This window comes from Stegastes partitus, unplaced genomic scaffold (genome assembly GCF_000690725.1).
Source record: "Stegastes partitus isolate 25-593 unplaced genomic scaffold, Stegastes_partitus-1.0.2 Scaffold1079, whole genome shotgun sequence".
Classification (NCBI taxonomy): domain Eukaryota; kingdom Metazoa; phylum Chordata; class Actinopteri; family Pomacentridae; genus Stegastes; species Stegastes partitus.
In genome coordinates, this window is record NW_007578810.1 from 267,213 (window position 1) to 283,748 (window position 16,536).

At 41.3% G+C, this 16,536-nt stretch overlaps 1 protein-coding gene across 1 annotated transcript; it reads left to right on the plus strand.

The window, feature by feature from the left end:
- Window positions 1-15,674, plus strand: podxl2 (podocalyxin-like 2). Its single transcript, XM_008295836.1, has 13 exons — window positions 1-97; window positions 1,557-1,885; window positions 3,268-3,547; window positions 6,229-6,338; window positions 7,361-7,577; window positions 8,028-8,210; window positions 8,482-8,648; window positions 8,732-8,806; window positions 10,384-10,540; window positions 11,952-12,013; window positions 12,834-13,013; window positions 14,347-14,508; window positions 14,600-15,674. The coding sequence occupies exons 1-13, from the start codon at window positions 1-3 to the stop codon at window positions 14,657-14,659; spliced, it is 2,079 nt and encodes a 692-aa protein (XP_008294058.1). The 3' UTR covers window positions 14,660-15,674.
- The last annotated feature ends 862 nt before the right edge of the window (window positions 15,675-16,536 follow it).

Below are 16,536 nucleotides of genomic sequence, written 5' to 3' on the forward strand. Positions count from 1 at the left end.
ATGAAACACGAGCAGACGGAGCTGGCGGTGGCTTCGGAGGGCAGCGGTGGAGACAAGAGCTCTGTGATGTTCCAGCAGCAAATTAAATCACTTCAATGTAAAACGCAGACGACGGAACGCTCTTATCTTCACCCGCTGAATCTGAGGAAAGAGTTAACGTCAAATCACTGTGGTTAGTTTGACCTCTGACTTCCTGAATAAAGCAACACTTGAATCCGTCATATTTAGCATCAGAAGAGCTCTGCGTGAGCATTTAAACGTGATTTATTACAGACTTGTGCAGCTGCAGCTTTATGGAAACAGAATGAAGGAGGAGAAAAAACTCAGAGATGTTTTCTGTTCAGGAGTTAGAATGACAGAAATCATTAAAAATAAGAAAAATGAAAAAAAATAAATACATTTAAACATTAAATCAACAGGTTTCTATTGATGTTATAAACTCTGTAAATAACAAAAACAACTTTACACGGCACAGATGTTATAGTTATATAACAATAACGTCCTACACAGGCTGCAGTTCAGCTCAAACGTCTGAATGTTTCTCACACGAGCGTTTTAGTCGCTGCTGAGTCACTGATGACTCAGCAAGTTCAGAATTTTTAGTTTTTTACAGAATCTGATAACAGGAAATGTTTGATTTTTTGCAAATTTTTAAAGAAGACATATAGAATAAAGTGATTTTACTGAAATATGCAGATTTGAAGCTTAGTTTTGTCACAAATGTGTCGGAAAGTTTAAAATATGACGATTGTTTTGGTTTTTACAGTTTGTGGCACTAATAAATGGTGTCATTTTGGTGATTTGAACTAAAAAAGTAGGTTAACAAGCGCTTAAATCTTCTTTTTTCGTTTAATTTCATTTCATTTATTTCAGACATGCCAAAGTATAATAAAGACAAAAAACCCAGAAAATCAATATATAATTTAAAAAAATAACAACCATCACAAATCCAAAACCTGTGATAATGTCTGAAAACGAGAGTTGTGTGTGATTTCCTAAATGTTTATACTCCTTTAAATATGAATGAATAAAAGGTTAAATCAAAATGTTTGCACTGTAACTGAGATTTCATGTNAGTTGTGTGTGATTTCCTAAATGTTTATACTCCTTTAAATATGAATGAATAAAAGGTTAAATCAAAATGTTTGCACTGTAACTGAGATTTCATGTTTAAAATCACAAACAAACACATTTCTTGGTTTAAAAACATTTTTTTTGTTGTCATCATCAATATACCACACAAATAAGTCAATAAATAAAATCAGGCTGGTGGCTGGTATTTAAATGTGCAGCTTTTATAGATATTAAATTATTTGAAGGGAACCGTCTCTCCCATGTTTACTGGAACCTGATTGGGTTCAAACAGTCGGTAGCATCTATGATTATTTATTTCATCTGATTGTTAATGTGTTAGATTCTATTTCATTTATTCAGTTTTATTGGGTTTTCTTTCCTCTGCTGAAGTCATTTCCTCAGTGGATCTGTAGAGTCTCCCTTCAGACCAGAGGATGCTCCAGGAGGACAGATGTTAACGTTTCTGTTCCCGTTCCCTGCAGCTCTCCTGGCCAGCTGTGACGCCTTCAGACTGGGCTCGTCGCAGCAGCGCGTCATCCCGCTCAGCGCCCCGGTGGCCCGCCTGCTGCAGGACGAGGGCCAAGCCCGGGCCTCACGCTTCGTCCAGGAGCTGGTCCGAGCCAAGCGCCACTCGGTCCACGAGCTGGTGCGGGCCCAGCCCCACCTGGTCCACGACATGGGCTGGCCCGAGATCCACGAGACGTCCCGCTCGCAGGGCAAGACGGAGTCGGTCAACTCGTCGCAGCTGAACGCTCCGGCGAGGACCAGCGCCGCCGCCAACGACAACCTGGACGTGGAGGACGAGATGGAGGTGAGGAGGAACCGAACGGGGCTGAAGTTTGTTACACAGGAAACAAAGTTCACTAAATGAGTTCAGTTGCCATGACAACTGATGCTGCAGAGTGAACAAATTACTGCATTTACATTAAAACGACCAAAGAAAATGAAGAAAAGTGCAACAGATGAACTCATGATATGGCACTTTTTATGTTCTTGTGCTGATGTTTGAAACTTCCCAAAATGTCCGTTTTTACAGCTAATATTTATCAGTATTTCCTTAAACACGCAGTTTGTTGTACGTGCGACTGTTATTACGTGATGTTTCTGCTGCTACCAGAGCCAAACCGGTACTAGGTTTTTAGGGGTAAAACATTCTGTCATCGGCATATCGACTGATATTCATGATTTCATTACGTAGAAGTATAAAGTTAGGTTTAAAACATAACGAGGTCTTTGTTTATTAACCCTCTGAACCCCAAAACCTGCCTGTGAGTTGCAAAACATGTGATTTTTGAAATAAAACTCAACAAATGACATCATCAATCGCAACAAGAGACTGTAAAAACAGAAAAACAGCAGATTTTCAAACTTTTCAGTGAACTAGAACTTTTCAAATAACCAGAGAGTTTCATTAAAAGCACTTCATTCTACACAAGTCAGTTCAGAATTTACCAAAAACAAACAGTTTGCACCAGATTCCGTGATTTAATGATAACAAACAAAATGCTGAGCAGCCATTCGGGGCTCAACGTGACGATAAATTCTGGGATTTTCGGTTGAACTCAGGCACACAAAGCAGAGAGGAGACGAGGATGGAAACTAAAAAACAAATAAAAGTTAAATATCTGTTGCATGTGGAGCCACCAGTTTGGCTCCAGTGTTGGTAACACCTGTGGACATACTGGTTCCAGTGTTTTAAAAAATGTAAAAATGATTCATCAAAGATATTCTTCTTTTTAAAAAATATATAATTTAAGACATTTCTTTAATCGGTCAACTGGCTCCTTTACTGAGGCTCCTTAATGTCACAAAAGCATTTAATTGTTGTTGTGACAGATGAACTGATTTTAAGGATTTAAGATGGAAACAAACAAAACGAGGTGCAGCGAGAGGAGAGAGAAGCAACCAGCTTTCCTTCTTTTCATTTCATCAACACAACGTTTAATCAGCGGCTAAATCATCTAAATTTATCTCTGAAAAATGAGCTCCAGCCTCTTTTAATTACAGCGACTTAAACACTTGAGTCTCGCTGACTTGAAATGAGAAATGACGAACAAACCGACGTGAGCTAACGAGGACTCATTTAGGTGTTTTCTGAATGTTAATTGATGACAGTAATTAAACATTTGTGATGATGTTTTTGTGAACTCGTATTCTGCAGCTCTGTTCTGACTAATCTCTCTCCACCCTCAGCGGATGGTTCATCTGGCGGTTCCCCAGGATGCCGGAGGCTTCGGGGGGCAGTCGGACGCCGCTGACCCAGAGACGGAGCTCCTTGGTGGGCCAGGAGCTGCCGACGCCTCCCAGGAGGCTTCCGGCTTCTACGGGACGGACCTGGAGGACCGAGACAGAGGAGAGGAGCGGGAGAGGCGGGGCGGGGAGGAAGAGGAAGAGGAAGAAGAGAAGGACGAGGATGACGTCCTGGAAGCCTCGGAGGGAAACCACACGACGCCGGACCTGGACTCTCTGATCGGTCAGTAGGAGTCGTTTCTCCCACAGAGCCTGAACGCACCATCAGGCGGCCATGTTAGCCGAGTTTCTGCTGAGCGGTTCTGAACCTGCTGTCTCCACCAGAGAGCTGCATCTTCAAAGCAGTTGTTGTTATTCCACAGATGTCTGGGATCAAATGTTTGCTTTGGGGCAAAACCAGGTTTTAATCCGGTGTTTCTGCAGACGGAGCTGCTGCGCTTTGCTCAGTAAACATCACGTCTGCAGCTCTGGCAGCAGCAGCAGCAGCAGCTTCACCTTCTGGAGGCTTTAAAACATTCATTCAGCCGACGGCCAACGTTCAGCCTGGACATCTGAGGAACTTTGATCTGAGTCTGAAATATCTCCAGCCGCTGCGCTGATTTCTATAAAAGTTTGTGCAGATTTTAATGGTTCACTGAGGATTAATCCTCATGATTTTTTTAACGCCTCACTTTTCCTTCGGCCTCGACAGCAGCTTGATATTTGTAGTTTTTGACGGGATTAACATTCAGGCTTCCTTGAACCTTGAAAAACCTGCATGTGGGTTTAAAAGGCCGTTTTTAAAAAAATAAAATCCCCCAAAATTAAACCATTTGTCAGAGCAAGACGCTGTACAGACAGGATGAACTGCTGGATTTTTCTTTCTGTTTCAAAGTTTAAAATTCACTATTCACTATTCATTATTCTTCTCGTCAAATTAAAAAAAAAAAAATGCCAATAATAAACAATTTGCAGCAACTAGAATCTGAAAAAAAACTAAAAATTCTGCACTTCTAAGCACAACTGTAGAGCTGTCAGCGACTCAGCTGCAACCAGCAGCGATGTGACGAAAATTGTTTTCAGCTGAACTGCAGGAAGTGTTTACACAGAGAGGAAACAAACTGAAGATAAGTAGAAAAATGTTTACGGCATGTCGAGCCACCGCTGTGTTTTGTTAGTATCTGGAGCACCTTTAGTCAATTTATCAGAATCAGAATCAGCTTTAATGGACAAGTAGGTGAACAACATACAAGGAATCTGGTTTCGGCTGTTGGTGTCGCCCTGGGAATTTGCAGGAATAATAGAAATAGGAAAATTATAAAATAAAAAATAAAGTAAAATAACAACAGAAAGAAAAGAATAAAATAAAATACAATAAATATTAATAAAAAAAAAACAAGATAATAAGACAAATATATACAAGAATGTACACATCCAAGCAGAACAGGTACATGTACGTTGTGCAAAAGATGCAGAGAAATTAAACAAAAACAAACTAATTCCTGTAGAGAGCAGTGCCGAGGCCGCCATCCACGGCGCCATCTTGCCTAATGTAATATAAAATGAAAATTCTTTTTTTTTTTTAATGGTTTATGGCATTATCTAATTGTTATACGGCACGAGCACCCAAACAGCTTCTGGTTGTTTTACTCACTGTAGGTTTATTTTTCATTGTAATATAAAGTCCAGCACCTCTATGGAAACAGAACAACCAGGACTAGAAGGAGAGAGACTCAGAAATGTGTTCACTGTAGAATGACACAGTTAGAAAGACAGAAATCATTAAAAAAAGAGGGAAAAAAACCCTGAAAGTTTAATTTCTTTTATTTATTATTTCACAAAAATGGAATAAAAACCCCAAATCTATATATCTAACATTTTCCCGAGTGATACCAACACTGGAAGAAGAATTGTGCCTCTACTTACTATAAGTAATTTACTGCTTGCGTCTTCCATTTAGCTTCAAGGTGGAGCAGTGGTTAGCATCGTTGCCTCACAGCTAGAAGGTAGCCGGTTCGCATCCCGGTGAGGACACCCAGGATCTTTCTGCGTGGAGTCTCCATGTTCTCCCCGTGCAGCGTGGGTTCTCTCCGGGTTCTCCGGCTTCCTCCCACTGTCCAGGAACATGCTGAGGTTAATTGGTGATTCTAAATTGTCCGTATGGATATTATAAGTAATTTACTGTCTTCCATTTGTGTTCAGCCGAAAAGTTGCAGAATTTTTGCCAAGCGTCCGTTGGTCACAGCTGAGCCACTAAAGATTTCTCAGCTGTGACGAAGAGTGCAGAATTTCTTGTTTTTTACAGAACCCGCTTTGTGCAAATGCTTGATTTTTGTCACATTTTTCAACGAGACATGCAGAGAAACTTGATTTTAATGAGATGTTAAGCTTGTGTTGCAGACGATTAGTTCAAGGACCGTTAGAAAGTTGAATAAAAAAAAGATTCTTTGTGTGTTTGCAGCTTTTGAATCTAAAAAATGATGTCGTTTTGGCCGTTTCAAGAACTCACCATTCAAAGCCAGTAATGGATTTTGCAGTTCAGAGCATAAATAACCACTTTAATGCTGCAGAACTGCACATATCAGGATTATATGTCGATGTGCATTAATTATCTCACCGGCTGCGTCCATGTTTGCTTTTGCTCGACATACATTAGAGAAGAATCAACCAGGTTAACTAGTTTAACTCCTCCCACCTTTACTTGTTTGGCAGTAAACAGGTGAGAGAGCTTTTTGTTGTTTTATTTCTTCATCCTGATTCAATCTAATTGGTTCTTTCCTCCTCATCCAGTATGAACGTCGATCATTTTTAACTACCAGCTGCGTCTCCTGTGAGTGTTTCAGGAAGCAACCTGTCCAAACCTGATGGCGGTCAACACACACCCAGAGCCATGTGTTTCTGACGTTCTGTCTTTGTGTCCTGCAGGCTACAGTCCGTCCTTCCACCCGTCCAGCTCCCAGGAGCCCAGCGTCTCCTTCCCGGCCGAGGGGCACGATCCTGGGCTGCAGGAGCATCGAGCGTCCCCCGTCCTGGAGGTGAGAAATACATCCACACGTCCCGATCAGCATCATCCAAAGAAAGATGCTGTAATTAAACTTGAACAGTTTTTACGCGCAAATAATCAGAAAAGGTGTCACGTTTCTGTAACAAACGTAATTTATGAGGGTTAGTATTTGACGATTAGTCCACACGCAGATGCTCATTTTGTATTTTTGTGGTTTTTCTGTTTCCTCAAAGACAAACACGATGAATTAACTCATCACTCAGGACTTTAAGGCCTCCGACAAACTGCTGAAACCTCGTCTGCTGCTCGGTTCCTGAAGCAGAACCGACACAGACGCTCTTCTTCCTCTAAACAAGATCATAAAACGAGTTCATTTAAAGCTGTCGTTCCTTCATCCAGCCACTCACGTCTCCGTTAACGAGAGGAGAAAAAAAAAATCACGGTCGGACTTTAATTGGATTGCGTTAATTCAGATGTAATCCGGGGCTCACCTACTAACCCCCCCGCGCCCAATCATTTAATTAGTCCTTAACTGCTTCGCCGGATTAGCGGCGTCTCATTGGCCCAGACCGGCCGCCCGGGCGGGAAGAACTAATTCAGCAAATAAACCAACGCTGGGCTCGTTTAATTGAACCTTCGGTTTACACATTAACGGCAGCAGACTTTTAAATCCCCGTCTCTCTTTGTTTTAATTTAGTTTATCTGTTTAGTCTTCACTGCTTCTGCTCTGCTGTCCCGTTTACCGCCAACATGACGGCTTCTGCTCAGGTTCTTAAACTAGCAGGACCACGTCCAGCACCGCTATCATCACTCCTCCTGCTTCCTTTACTTGTGCAGTCAGACTTTCACCTCTATTCATTGCTTCTCATGTAAACATCACAGAAACACGGTTTATTATTTAACCCTCCTGCTCCCTTTAAATTTATCCTCTATCCTCGGGTTCAGTTTGAACCTCCAGAAAGTTGTCATGCTTACAACTATTACCAAAGTTTATGTGTAAATATGAGGTGAACATCTGGACCTCCATCCATCTCCTCACTCTGTATTCTGCAGGTTGGTCCCTTAGAGAGGGAGCTGTGGGAGGCGGAGGGGGAGGAAGACGTCCAGTCCAGCGGTTACGGAGTCCCTCGTCCCTCCATCACAACCGCCAGAACCACATCTGCTGCCACGGCGACGTCCACCGCCGCCGCCGACGGAGACGCCGCGGGAACCGCAACGCCTGAGACCGACACCGGAACCGACTTCGGGCTGCTGGGAAGCTACACAAAAGGTACAACGTCACAATATTAAACTTAGATTTGATAAATTTTCCTAAAGACACTAAATGTCACACGTGATGAGTTAAAAGACCGCCGGACTGTAGAAAATCTGACATTTTTTTCTGTTTTTACAGCTTCTTGCTCTGATAAATGGGGTATTTTTGGTGATTTTTCAAACGTAGCACCGCTCTCAAAGCTTGTTTGGGTTTTGAGATGCAATGTGTTAATTAGCGAGCTTCAGAGGTGCTGAAAGACAGATCTCGTGTTCTTCAGACGCAGTCTCCACCATTTTTTAAGTCATTATGCTAAACAGCTGCTTCGGTGTCGTTTAATTCGGGCTGCGTCTCATTTTTTTGACGCTTTGTTGAGTCGCCGCCGAAAAATTAAGAAAGTTTGGAGCGTCTCAAGTGACAAAACAAAAACTTTCTGCCTGAAGTCATCTGCTGCTCGTGTGTTTTAAGACGTGACGGAGGACGAGGAGGCGGAGAGGAAGGAGGTAGAGGAAGAGGAGGAGGAGGAGGCGGGTCTGACGCACCTGGACGCCTTCACCCAGAACCCCACGGCGCCGGAGGTGGGCTTGGCTCCCAGCAGGGAACCTCTGCAGCCCAGCGTGGAGGAAGAGGAGGAGCATGGCGAGTCCAAAGGTACGTTCAGGCTGTTACCTTAACCAATCAGAGCCTAAATGTCATTTTTTAACTTAACTAATTTAGTTTAACATCAGTTTTAAGAAACAAAAATGAGGTTAATCAGAAAAATACTGGATCTGGTGGTTAAATAAACACATAATTGGTCGTTTTATTCGTCTCTCCAGAGTCAGACGCCTTTTTAAAGCTTTTCCAACTTGTCTCATCAGCTTTTTTCAGAACGTTACACCTACAGCGAGTCTAACTTCACTGTTCTTTCTTTATCCTGAAGTCCTGAAGGGAAAACTTCCGCCTCAAATGAAAGACGGCAGCGAGGAGGTGGACGAGGAGGAGATGGCGGCGACGGAGAAAACTAAACTCGTCCCGCTCACCACCGATGCCTCTCTGAGTGTCGGCGTCACCTACGACGACCTCAGTGGGATGGAGAAGAACCAGCAGGTATATTTACGCCTCGGAGGATGTGGCTGGAAGCAGGAAGAGCCAAAAAACAACAATAATAAGACGAACCTGTCCTCCTTCAGGTGGTTTGCATCGACTGGAGCGAGCTGACCGGACGCGGCTACGTCGTCCTGAACATGACGCAGAACATGAACTGCGTGAGTGAAAGGAATCAATATCAGATTTAAAATGTGCCCAAAAACCCACCAGCAGGTTTAAAAGTTATGTTATGAAAGAGAGAACTGTTAGATTTCCTATGGTCTTTGAACTACTCATCATCTGATTCATCAAAATCATTTAATTCTACACGAGTCATTTAAAAAAATTTTGCCCAAAATGAACCGTTTGCTTCAATCTGATTCTGTATAAAATAAAAATTTCTCACTCCTCGGTGTCATTTCACACCGAGCAGAAGGAAAAACACATTGAAGACAACATGTGCACTCATTTACTTATTTTTTCTTTATTATTGTTCTACAATCTTACTCCAGTGTTGTCAAGAATTCTCATTATCCTCGTTTTTGTCTTATTTATTCAGACTTTTTGCAGCAAGAAGGTCGCCGGTTCATGTCCTGGTGAGGACACCCGAGATCTTTCTGTGTGGAATTTGTTTTCCTCCCACAGCCCAGAAACATGCTGAGGTTAATTGGTGATTGTAAATTGTCCGTAGGTGTGAATGTGAGTGTGCTTGGTTGTCTGTCTCTAAGTGTAGCCCTGTGATAGACTGGTTACCTGTCCAGGTGAACCTGCCTTCACCCTGAGTCAGATGGGATAGACTCCAGCCCCCCATGACCCTAGTGAGGATTAAGCGGTGTATAGATGATGGATGGATGGATTTGGTTCAGCTTTCCAACATAGCAGTGATGAGTAGTTCAAGGACCGTTGGAAAAGTGAAAATCTTTTTCCTTCTTTTTTTTTTTTTTTACAGTTTTCAGCTCTGATATATTCTAATTTTAGTATTTTTTTTAAAGATAACACGCCTTCAAACCCTTCAACCCCAACTCTTTCTGTACATCAACAAGGTAGAGAACGCCCTTTAACCCTATTCAGGACTTTTGGGGTCTTTTGGACCCCCAGGCCGTTTGGTTTAGGTGACAAATATTGTCTTTTTATTTTTCAAGATTTTTTTTTTTTTTTATATAAAAAGAGGGACATTTGTCATGCGTTTGGAACCAGAAATACATCAACTGATCAGAAAATATATTAAACACAATATAAAAGTCTGCGATGAAAACCAACAAATATTTTGCGCATATTCTCTCTTGGGGTCCAATGGACCCCGAAAGACCTTCTACATATGGAAACATGAAAGTCCTGAATAGGGTTAATGGAAGCTGCAGCTTTTGAACGCCGGTAGATGTTTCCGATCTGTCACCAGATTCTTTTCCGTCCGCTCATTTTCCCCAAAATCCAACATCCCAGCTATGACGTGATCTGAGCTTCTCTAACTCGCTGCAGCTGAAGGCCTTGAGTTGAGCCTTACAGACGGGACAGCTGGAGAACGTCTGCTTTCATGTCGAGGCAGGAAGGACCCTCACCGGCGTCTGTCGCCACGGCAACAGCACAAACCCTCGGCAGCCTTGCGGTTGTTACGGCAACGTGGATGGAGTTAGATCTCCTCCAGCACATCTCCTCATCGTTTTTTTTCTTCTCCTCGCTGGTGTTTAGCATCTTTTGTGTTTTGGCTCCAGAATTTAAAAACAAACATCTGAAAAATGTGTTTTTTTTGTGACAGGAGGAGTTTCGAGTCTGTCAGGGCGTCCAGCTGTTGAAGGTGCTGGAGCGAGTGTTTGCCCGGAGACTGAACAGCCCCGAGGGATCGTGGGTGATCTACCTGAGCAAGCCGACGCACCAGCAGCACCAGCTGCTGATGAACGTGGCGTCTGAGCGCGGTACGCACAAACACCTCCACGACTCTGATTACAGCATCTACAGTCGTCCTCAGATTTATTCAGACCCTCCCATTAAAGAAGGAAAAAAAATAAATTGACAAAAGTAATAATAAATAAAAATTAAGTGAACATCATGACATTGCTTTTGGATTGTGGCTCAACAGAATTTTTTATTTTTTTAAAAATAAAAATAAAAATAAAAACCAGCATGATGGGACCCGTAAACTAATATTTAGTTGAACAACCCTTTGAGCCAATCGCTGCCATCAGGTGTTTTCTGTAAGCTGAAATCAACATATTAAACATTTTTTCCACATGGTTTTGCTAATAATAGGAAGAAAAATGACAGCTCTATACGTATTTTATTTGTCACATTATGTATGCTTTATCTATGCACAGCCTGCAGTTCAGCCCGAAAGTCCCTGAATTTTTGTGACATGACTGTTAATTACTGCTGAGTCATTTATAGCTTCATGGTTGCACTGATGACTGCAGAATTATTTGCATTTTACAGAATCTAGTTAAAGCAAAGGGTTAAATTTTGGCATTTTTTTGAAAATCTTTGTGTGTAGAATAAAATGATTTTGATGAAATATCTCGATTTTAAGCTTATATTTGCCTAATTTTCTAAAAAGAACTGCACGTCACACATGATACATTCAAGGACCGTCAGAAAGGTGAAAATCTGACTGTTTTTTCTATTTTTACAGTTTCCAGCTCTGATAAATGGTGACAATTTTAAAATACAACAAGCCTTTTAAACCCTCTTGGCAAGTTTTTGGGGGTTCAGTCTGGAAATAAACTCTACATGTTGCAGGGTTTTCACTTTCTGTCAGCCCTGAGCTGCAAACAGCCTCGATAACCTTCAGCAGTAATGCAGACGGGCCGAGAGGAGGAACAGTGGGAATGCTCTGCGCCGCTAACTGCTCCCTGTTATTGCTTCGACCGCACAGTAATAAGGGAAAGAGACTCGGACGAGCGTGTCAGCGTTTTTTCATCCGTGCAGCGCCTCAAAGACGCTTCCAGAGACTTCAGGAAGAAAATAGACCTGAAAAAAAAAACAAAAGAGCACAAAGTAGGATTCAAATTAAATCTCCAGCCTTGATTCTGGCTTTAATCTTCTCTCAAGGCTGAAACGTTCGACTATCTGCGTCGGAGTCCTTCGCTCTTCGGATTAACAGATGAAAACAGACGAGCCGACGTCACCAGGAGTTATTTCGAGTCGCCTCTCCGCGGGGGTTTGATATCAGAAAACCTTCAACTGTCTGAAACAAGAGCCGACGTCAGGATGCACAAACAAAGACGTCGAGGGAATCCTTCAAACGATGATTCAGTGCAGGCAGGCAGACGCAGGATGTTCTGGCTCTGAACACAGACGTCGGGTTTAAACTCTGTCAAACGTGTCTTTCAGGTGTGATCGCGACCAAGGACGTGCTGAGGATGCTGGGAGAGATCAGGAAGAGTCTCGAGAAGGTACGACGTCCTGGAAGGGATTTGTTTTCGTCCACGTGATCGTTGCAGCAAATGAAAGCAGATCTCAGACTCCTGCTCCCGTCAGAAGCCTCTCTTCAGTTTATTTTTATTTTCGTGAGACCTTCACAAATAAATGTTAAATCTCACATTTTGCCCACAAGATTTGCACGAGGCTGAAGTTTTTTTTAAGTGTCTTCAGATGTCACCAACACTGCAAAGAAAATGTTTGACTGTTTAGATGTTCAGTTAGTTTCCAGACGTGTCTCTTGTGTGTTTTGTGTGAACACTTCCTGCACTTCAACCGAAAACTCTCAGAATTGTTGCATGTTGGTCGCAGCTGAGTCACTGATGGCTTCGTGGTTGCATGAAGGAGTGCAGAATTTTTTCTTTTTTTAACTATCTGGTTCCAGCACAAGGTTTATTTTTGGCAAATTTTTAAACGAGACATGTAGAATAAAGTGATTTTAATTAAATAGTACATATAGTTTGGGCTAATTTTTTAAATGAAGCCAAAAAGTCACACATGATGGGTGCAAGAACTGTCTGAAAATAAACATTTGAGGATTTTTTTTGTTTTTACGGATTCTGAATTTGATAAATTGTGTCTTTAAGGTGATTTTTTTGTTTATTTTTTCATATATTTTTCAAGACAACATGCTAAAACATCATCCTAATAATATAATTATCAGTTTATTCTGTAGAGTGGAAATGTTCACGTCTGACTTTCCTTTAAACAAGTCTGATTTTATTTCATTTTGCGGGGATTGTGTGTACAGTTTGTGTTCATATCTAGTTAAACTGTTTGTGTGTTTGTCATCAGATGGGCATCGAGAGCTACAGCGCAGCCAGCACCTGCCAGTCTCGGCCCAGTCAGACTCGCAGCGACTACGGCAAACTGTTCGTGGTTCTGGTGATCATCGGCTCCGTCTGCATGGTCATCATCACGTCTGGATTCATCTACATCTGCTGGCAGAGACGACTGCCCGCCACCAAGACCACCGTGGGTCAACAAACACAAACAAACAAACACAAACAAACAAACATCCATGTTGTTGTGTGACTGTGTGGTCAGAACGAGTGAAGCTGAAACTGTCAGAAGAAAGTTTAATCATGATTTTATCGCATATTTCTACACAGTTTTAATCTTATATCCTCAGTTATGCAGGAAAAAAGCCAACAGATGCTCTAAAGGTTAAAATAAACAATGAATACAATTAAATATGTTAAAACGTTAAATGTTTTATATTTATTGTTTTTGAAATTTGCTGCTGAAGGTTGAACCATGAAGCAAGTTCAACATATCCAGGCTTTTATTATGTTAGCCGGATCAACAAAACCTAAAACCCCAATCAGAGAAAATAAACATCACGACGGTGGTTATTAACTTTGTTTGTTTGCAAGGTTTTCTTCTGCAGACAAAAGCACGAGAAAAGTCGCCTCCAATACGCTCAAAACCGTATAAATAAGCCTCGGAAGGTTTGGGATTCTGTTTTGTGGAGCGATGAAACAAATCTGGAGCTTTTTGGGCCCATGGATCAGAAGAATGAGGCTGAGAAGGACACCCTGCCGACAGTGAAGCAAACTCGGCGATGCCCTTTGTGTCTTCTGGAAACCTGCAGCGTTTGGAAGATGGATTCAGTCCAGTATCAACAAATCGTTGGAGAAAATGTCACGACATCTGTGAGGAAGCCGAAGCTTGGGCATCGTTGGGCTTTCCAAGCATACCTCAAAGTCCACCAAGACTTGGCTTCAGAAAGAGTCCTGGAAGACAGTAGAATGGCGTCACAGTCGCCTGACTTGAATCTTATAGAAAATCTTTGGTGGGAATTGAAAGAGGCGGTCGCAAACCCAAGAACATTAGAGCACTGGAGGCTGTTGCCCATGAGAAAGGAATGCTGTCGGAACCTGGTGTCCGGCGATGCATTACGTTAGCAGCAGGTCGTAGCAGCAGAAGGGCTCTCTAGTAAGGACTAAAGATGCTCGAGATTATAGATTTTTTAAAGTCTTCGGCTTAAACGAAGCAGGCGACGCGTCATTGGTCCATTTTCTGCAGAAGAAGAATCAAATAGCAGCATTTTAATTGGAGACCAAACAGGTCCTCATCGAGCGGTGGTTATTATCTCTGGTTGGGGTTTTGGGTTTTGTTAAGCCAGCTCTAGCACAAGGAAAGTCTGGATATGTCGAACTTTCACACTCAGGAACGCACAATGTCCTTTGTGCGTGTTTTATTCAGCTCAGATTAAGTCTCAAGTCTTCACCCTTTGCTTTAATTTACGTTTATGACTTCTGAATGTGTCCTGAGTAACTTATTAAACATCCTGTACTTTTTCCAGTTTCGCGCCGAGGAGCTTCACTTCGTGGAGAACGGTTGCCACGACAACCCGACGCTGGACGTGACCAATGACGGCCACCCGGAGATGCGCGAGAAGAAGCCGAGCACCAATGGGCTCGCAGGGGGCGGAGAAGGAGGCGGGGAGGAGGGCAGTCGCTGGCAGGTGATTGGACGACTCGTTAGCGAAACGTATCGGCAAAGTGAAATAATTAACCGGGGTTAAGACTCGACTGTGTTTTGGTTTTTTATTCCAGGTGTTTGTCAATCAGGCGGCGACGGAGGAGGAGGAAGAGGAGCAGGACACACATCTCTGATCGACGAAGAGGCGAGGCGTGTTTTTATGGACAGATGGAGGAACGAGGAAGACGACGGGATGGAAGCGGAGAAAAATGAAGGAAAAGTTTGTTGATGGAAGACGTGTTGTCCGGTCGGAGTTAGACGAGGAGCTCAGCAGGAGGAGTCACTGACGTCATTCTGGATATCAGACGCTCAAATCTTTTTGATAGAGTTCAAAAAGTTGAGACAAAAATGAGAATTTAATTTAAGAAATCGAAACCCCAGCTCGATATCGGCTCCTGTGCCCATCACATGCATACGTTTAGCCCTGTGCCTTAGCTCTGTAGACAATTTAAACCGGAGACAAATCGTGGCGCGAAGCACCTTTTCCCACCTTTAAAGTTTGAATGTAGAGGAGCTTTAATGTCATGAATTAAGTGAAACAACATGAATAACATGCAACTGCTAATAGCCACAAATTTATTTTAGTATTTTTTGAATTTTTAGATCAAAACACCCTTAAAACACATTCGCTAATTCATTGTATTTTTTTTTGCATTTTTACCCCTTTTTATTTAACAGGTAAAACGGTTAAATTCAAGTTTAATTTGTAAAATTAGACAAAATTAACAACAATTAGCAGAATTTTGTAAAAGTAGCCTCAAATAAAATGTTCACAGCTTAAAGTAGATATCCAAGAAGTTTGATTACCGGTGGTGGAATGTAATTGAGTATATTTAGTTTAGCTACAGATTAATATTTTGCGTATAAAACCCATCGCAATCTTAAAAAATACACTATGACAGAACAAAACTACTCAACAGTGTTCAACATCGTCAAAAATTATACGACAGTAAAATTACATTTTATTGCCTAAAAATGTAATATTGGGCTATTTTCTAGTAATACTACAATCACTGAAGTGGTGGAATGTAACCGAGTATATTTAGTTTAGCTACAGATTAATATTTTGCTATCATGAGCCTAGAAAATTCATTTTTATAGCTAAAGCTACCCAACAGCCTACAAAATCGTCAAAAGTTGCACCAAAAACTACAATAAAATGAAGTAAAAACACGGTTTTTATGCATAAAAATGGAGTATTTTCCATTTTTTCCTGCTAATACTACAATCACTGAATTGTTGAGTATATTTGCTAAAGCTACAGATTCATATTTTCATATAAAACCAATCATGATATTCAAATATACACAATAACAGAACAAAACCACCAAACAGTATTCAAAATCGTCAAAACTTGCACCACATGCTGCTGTAAAATTAAAGTAAAAACTCACTTTTTATGCATAAAAATGGAATATTTTCCATTTTTTTCTCCTAGTAATTCTACAAACAGATATTTAATTGAGCTACAGATTAATATTTTGCGTATAAAACCTGTCATGATCTTCAAAAATACACTACAACAGAACAAAACTACCCAACAGTATTCAACATCTTCAAAAATTGCACCAAATACAATCAAAAAATGAACACAAAAATGTAGTTTTTTTACATTTTTTCCAGCAATACTAGAATCACTGAAGTGGTGGAATGTAACCGAGTATATTTAGTTTAGCTACGGATTAATATTTTGCTGTCATGAGCCTAGAAAATACATTATTATAGCTAAAGCTACCCATCAGTCTACAAAAACGTCAAAAGTTGCACCAAAAAATACAATAAAATGAAGTAAAAACTCAGTTTTTATGCATAAAAATTGAGTATTTTCCTTTTTTTTCCATTAATACTACAATCACGTTTAATTTAGCTACGCAGATTAATATTTTGCTATCATGATCTTCGAAAATACATTATTATAGACAAAGCTACCCAACATTACACAAAAAATGTCAAAAATTGCACCAAATCCTGCAGTAAAATGGAGTAAAAAATTTACTTTTTATGCATAAAA

Bases quoted from the DNA above. Each gene is read 5' to 3' on its own strand.
- podxl2 (XM_008295836.1), top strand. From the start codon at position 1: ATGAAACACGAGCAGACGGAGCTGGCGGTGGCTTCGGAGGGCAGCGGT. The intron at 8,211-8,481 runs GTACGTTCAGGC...TTTATCCTGAAG, and splicing joins GGAGCATGGCGAGTCCAAAG to TCCTGAAGGGAAAACTTCCG. The intron at 13,014-14,346 runs GTGGGTCAACAA...TACTTTTTCCAG, and splicing joins TGCCCGCCACCAAGACCACC to TTTCGCGCCGAGGAGCTTCA.